General features: G+C 41.2%; 1 protein-coding gene across 2 annotated transcripts in view; it reads right to left on the minus strand.

Moving 5' to 3' along the window:
- The window catches only part of LOC128684771 (chromodomain-helicase-DNA-binding protein 9), a 20,423-nt gene that overhangs the window by 9,757 nt on the left and 5,666 nt on the right, over positions 1–5,000 (minus strand). Inside the window, exons 2-4 of one of the 2 annotated variants that reach the window (XM_070099396.1) lie at positions 835–1,071; positions 471–661; positions 33–123 (exon numbers count right to left, since the gene is read on the minus strand). In XM_070099396.1, coding sequence (XP_069955497.1) covers positions 33–123; positions 471–661; positions 835–1,071 — 519 coding nt within the window. Of the gene's footprint in view, positions 1–32; positions 139–470; positions 662–834; positions 1,072–5,000 lie in introns of both variants that reach the window. The other variant, XM_070099395.1, reaches the window with a different exon arrangement.

A 5,000-nucleotide genomic window follows, 5' to 3' on the forward strand; every position in this document is an offset into this window, starting at 1 on the left:
GGATTCAGTGCCTAGGAAATAATAATAATCACCTTCTTTGCCATGAGTTCGTGGAGTTGGTTCTCTGTATTTTCTTCCATTGCGGCCTCCCGCTCCATGTTTTCCAGGTCCTCCAGAGAGTACCTGATAGGGGAAGAACTACGCTTCAATTCTCAAAGAAGTTCAGGAGCAACAATAAACATTACGTCAAGTACTCAGAAAAAAAACATGCATTTTGAAAATGTACAGGAGACAAAACTGTGAGTGTTTCGATCTCAGTTTGAGGGATCGAAACACAGTATGAGGGGTTGAAACAAAGTGTAGGGGATATAAGCACATTTCGGTTACTTTCGAAATGCTGGTTTTATGAGTGATGACAAGTGTGACAATATTTATTTTACGTTATGTTATATGAATACACCAAAAGAAACACCAGGTAAGACCAGGAGAGTGAGGTGGTCTCTCCAGAGAGGTGAGCGAGGTGGTCTTACCTCAGAGGTCGTCGCTCCAGCAACATGGGCAGCAGGGAGGAGGCAGAGTCGTCAGTGGTAACGGTGTCTGCCAAGTCGTCATTAACCGAAGTGTCGTACCAAGTACCATCATCGTCGCTGTAAGTGTTGTAATCGTAAACATAGTCGTTCCTGGCGGCGGTCAGGAACGGCAGTAGTGCTGCCAGGGTCTCCTGGCGGAGAAAATGGAAAAAAAAAATTAACGTTACAGAAAAGAAAACACATTCACCATTATTTACTTGATAGCTGTCTTGGCCATAATTATCTTCAAGCAAGTTAATGTGATTCAAAGAATAATACGCCTTCACCATCATTCATCCAACAGCCGCGTTGCCGTAATACTTACAGCATTTATTCTGGGTCGTTGTGCTGCATATGTATAACGCTTGCTGGGAGTGTACTCTGGGAGTACATACTGGTCATCAGTATAGCCTAGCAGGTAGTCTCCTAGCCCCGCATCTAGTAGCTGCTCCCGGCCACGCCCGCTACTCCTGGATGCCACGGCCCTGGTGTAGGGGTAACCCAGGGTTGGCCCTGTCAGTGTCAGCACCAACAGGGACGTCAGGACCTTACTTGCTTCCATCTGAAGAAGAGAGAGCCAGTGTCAAGGTGGTGTTCACCTCTCCCCCAGTGTACCGAGGTACGAGCCTTCACTGCCAGCCACTCACCATAAACACAACTCTTATAAAGATATATTATGCAGTGGAATTTTCTGAAAATACATCTAAAAAAAATAATTAAAAAATTAAACCCTCGTACTGTGAAGGCCTTTCCAAATAATATTAATTTTTGACTAAAATTAAAGTATCGCACTGGAATAGAACTGACAATATATAATAATAATAATAATAATAATAATAATAATAATAATAATAATAATATTTTATTATTATTATTATTATTATTATTATTATTATTATTATTATTATTATTATTATTATTATTATTATTATTACCACTTATTACTATTAACATTATTAGAGGAAGCGCTAACCCCATAGGGGTTTATGGCTTCTGGGTAGTAATCAGGGCCGATCCTAGGAAAGGGGGAACAGGTCCAATTCCTTGGATCAAGAACCCCTAGCGTCAAGGAACCTTCCTTAATTAAGGGCTGGTCACTGTAATGAATTAATAGATAAAGGTGCAATTTTCCACCCCGTGTAGAGCTTTATCAAGTTCCACCCCGTGTAGAGCTTTATCAAGTTCCACCCCGTGTAGAGCTTTATCAAGTTCCATCCCGTGTAGAGCTTTATCAAGTTCCACCCCAGTGTAGAGCTTTATCAAGTTCCACCCCGTGTAGAGCTTTATCAAGTTCCACCCAGTGTAGAGCTTTATCAAGTTCCACCCCGTGTAGAGCTTTATCAAGTTCCACCCCGTGTAGAGCTTTATCAAGTTCCACCCCGTGTAGAGCTTTATCAGGTTCCACCCTGTGTAGAGCTTATCAAGTTCCACCCAGTGTAGAGCTTTATCAAGTTCCACCCAGTGTAGAGCTTTATCAAGTTCCACCCTGTGTAGAGCTTTATCAAGTTCCACCCCGTGTAGAGCTTTATCAAGTTCCACCCTGTGTAGAGCTTATCAAGTTCCACCCAGTGTAGAGCTTTATCAAGTTCCACCCAGCGTAGAGCTTTATCAAGTTCCGCCCCGTGTAGAGCTTTATCAAGTTCCACCCAGTGTAGAGCTTTATCAAGTTCCTCCCTGTGTAGAGCTTATCAAGTTCCTCCTTGTGTAGAGCTTATCAAGTTCCACCCCGTGTAGAGCTTATCAAGTTCCGTCCTGTGTAGAGCTTATCAAGTTCCACCCCGTGTAGAGCTTATCAAGTTCCACCCCGTGTAGAGCTTATCAAGTTCCGCCCTGTGTAGAGCTTATCAAGTTCCTCCCTGTGTAGAGCTTATCAAGTTCCACCCCGTGTAGAGCTTATCAAGTTCCGCCCTGTGTAGAGCTTATCAAGTTCCACCCCGTGTAGAGCTTATCAAGTTCCACCCCGTGTAGAGCTTATCAAGTTCCGCCCTGTGTAGAGCTTATCAAGTTCCGCCCTGTGTAGAGCTTTATCAAGTTCCACCCCGTGTAGAGCTTATCAAGTTCCGCCCTGTGTAGAGCTTATCAAGTTCCGCCCTGTGTAGAGCTTATCAAGTTCCTCCCTGTGTAGAGCTTATCAAGTTCCTCCCTGTGTAGAGCTTATCAAGTTCCGCCCTGTGTAGAGCTTATCAAGTTCCACCCTGTGTAGAGCTTATCAAGTTCCTCCCTGTGTAGAGCTTATCAAGTTCCTCCCTGTGTAGAGCTTATCAAGTTCCTCCCTGTGTAGAGCTTATCAAGTTCCGCCCTGTGTAGAGCTTATCAAGTTCCGCCCTGTGTAGAGTTATCAAGTTCCGCCCTGTGTAGAGCTTATCAAGTTCCGCCCTGTGTAGAGCTTATCAAGTTCCGCCCTGTGTAGAGTTATCAAGTTCCTCCCTGTGTAGAGCTTTATCAAGTTCCGCCCTGTGTAGAGCTTTATCAAGTTCCTCCCTGTGTAGAGCTTTATCAAGTTCCTCCCTGTGTAGAGCTTTATCAGGTTCCGCCCTGTGTAGAGCTTTATCAAGTTCCGCCCTGTGTAGAGCTTTATCAAGTTCCGCCCTGTGTAGAGCTTTATCAAGTTCCACTCTGTGTAGAGCTTTATCAAGTTCCGCCCTGTGTAGAGCTTTATCAAGTTATGTCTCGCTCTGTATAGCGCTTTAAGTCAATGACTTAACAACGTTTACACAGAGCGAAACGTAACTTGATAAAGCCCTAAACAGCCCGAAACTCTATCACACTAAAAAACAAAGCCTGTCCCTCCCTGCGCCTGTCTCACTCAGTTTCGCTCATTATTTAGCCAATCACAGCCCACTGTCCTTAATTTACAAAGTGATAACGGACGCTAAACACGACTTCCACCTTGGAACGTAGAAAAACACTAATTCCTCTAACACGTTTTAATTCCCCCAGTAATCACAAAACGTAAGGTCCGATTTTACGTCGATAAGACGCAAAATGATGCGTTATCAGGGCTTAGGGTCCTCCACACACACACGCACGCACACGCACACGCAAACATGCGTGTACCAAACATGCACGCCAAGGTCACTTTCAACTCGCTGTCACATGATAACTACACAAACCAGCAAAAACCGCTTATCCATAAAAATTTATGTATATATATATATATATATATGTCGTGTCGAATAGGTAAAACTGGTCAATTAGCAAGAACTCATTTAAAATTAAGTCCTTTTTAAATTTTTCTCTTGTACGTTTAAAAATATATTTTTTTTTTCATTTATGTTAATGTAAAAATTAATAATTTGTACCAAAAGAACCTTAGGAAACTTACCTAACCTTATTATAACAAGCGCAATTTAATTTAGCCTAATCCAACTAAATATATTTTACATAAGTTTACAGTAATTTAATAATAAACAAACACAATGAAATATATTTTTTTCGTTAGGTTCAGAATGATTTTTGCGATATTATTACAAACACAAATTTTCGCTTGCCTTATTCGGCAAGAAGATCGTTGGTATTTAAGCGAAAATCGCAAGTATTACCTACTCGGCACGATACACACACACACACACACATATATATATATATATATATATATATATATATATATATATATATATATATATATATATATATATATATATATATATATATATATATGTATATATATGTAAAGAGGTGCTTAGCACACCTTTGGCTAATCTGTTCAACATATCACTACAAACTGGCATGGTGCCAGATAAGTGGAAAATGGCAAATGTGATACCTATTTTCAAAACAGGTGACAGGTCCTTAGCTTCGAACTATAGACCAATAAGCCTAACCTCCATAGTGGGAAAATTTATGGAATCAATAATTGCCGAGGCAGTTCGTAGCCACCTTGAAAAGCATAAATTAATCAACGAATCTCAGCATGGTTTTACAAAGGGGCGTTCCTGCCTTACGAATTTATTAACTTTTTTCACTAAGGTATTTGAGGAGGTAGATCATGGTAATGAATATGATATTGTGTATATGGACTTCAGTAAGGCTTTTGACAGGGTCCCACATCAGAGACTATTGAGGAAAATTAAAGCACATGGAATAGGAGGAGAAATTTTTTCCTGGATAGAGGCATGGTTGACAAATAGGCAGCAGAGAGTTTGCATAAATGGGGAGAAATCAGAGTGGGGAAGTGTCACGAGCGGTGTTCCACAGGGGTCAGTGTTGGGCCCCCTGCTGTTCACAATCTACATAAACGACATAGATGAGGGCATAAAGAGCGACATCGGCAAGTTTGCCGATGACACCAAAATAGGCCGTCGAATTCATTCTGACGAGGACATTCGAGCACTCCAGGAAGATTTGAATAGACTGATGCAGTGGTCGGAGAAGTGGCAGATGCAGTTTAATATAGACAAATGCAAAGTTCTAAATGTTGGACAGGACAATAACCATGCCACATATAAACTAAATAATGTAGATCTTAATATTACGGATTGCGAAAAAGAT

Source organism: Cherax quadricarinatus, chromosome 67 (genome assembly GCF_038502225.1).
Source record: "Cherax quadricarinatus isolate ZL_2023a chromosome 67, ASM3850222v1, whole genome shotgun sequence".
NCBI classification, from domain to species: Eukaryota; Metazoa; Arthropoda; class Malacostraca; order Decapoda; family Parastacidae; genus Cherax; species Cherax quadricarinatus.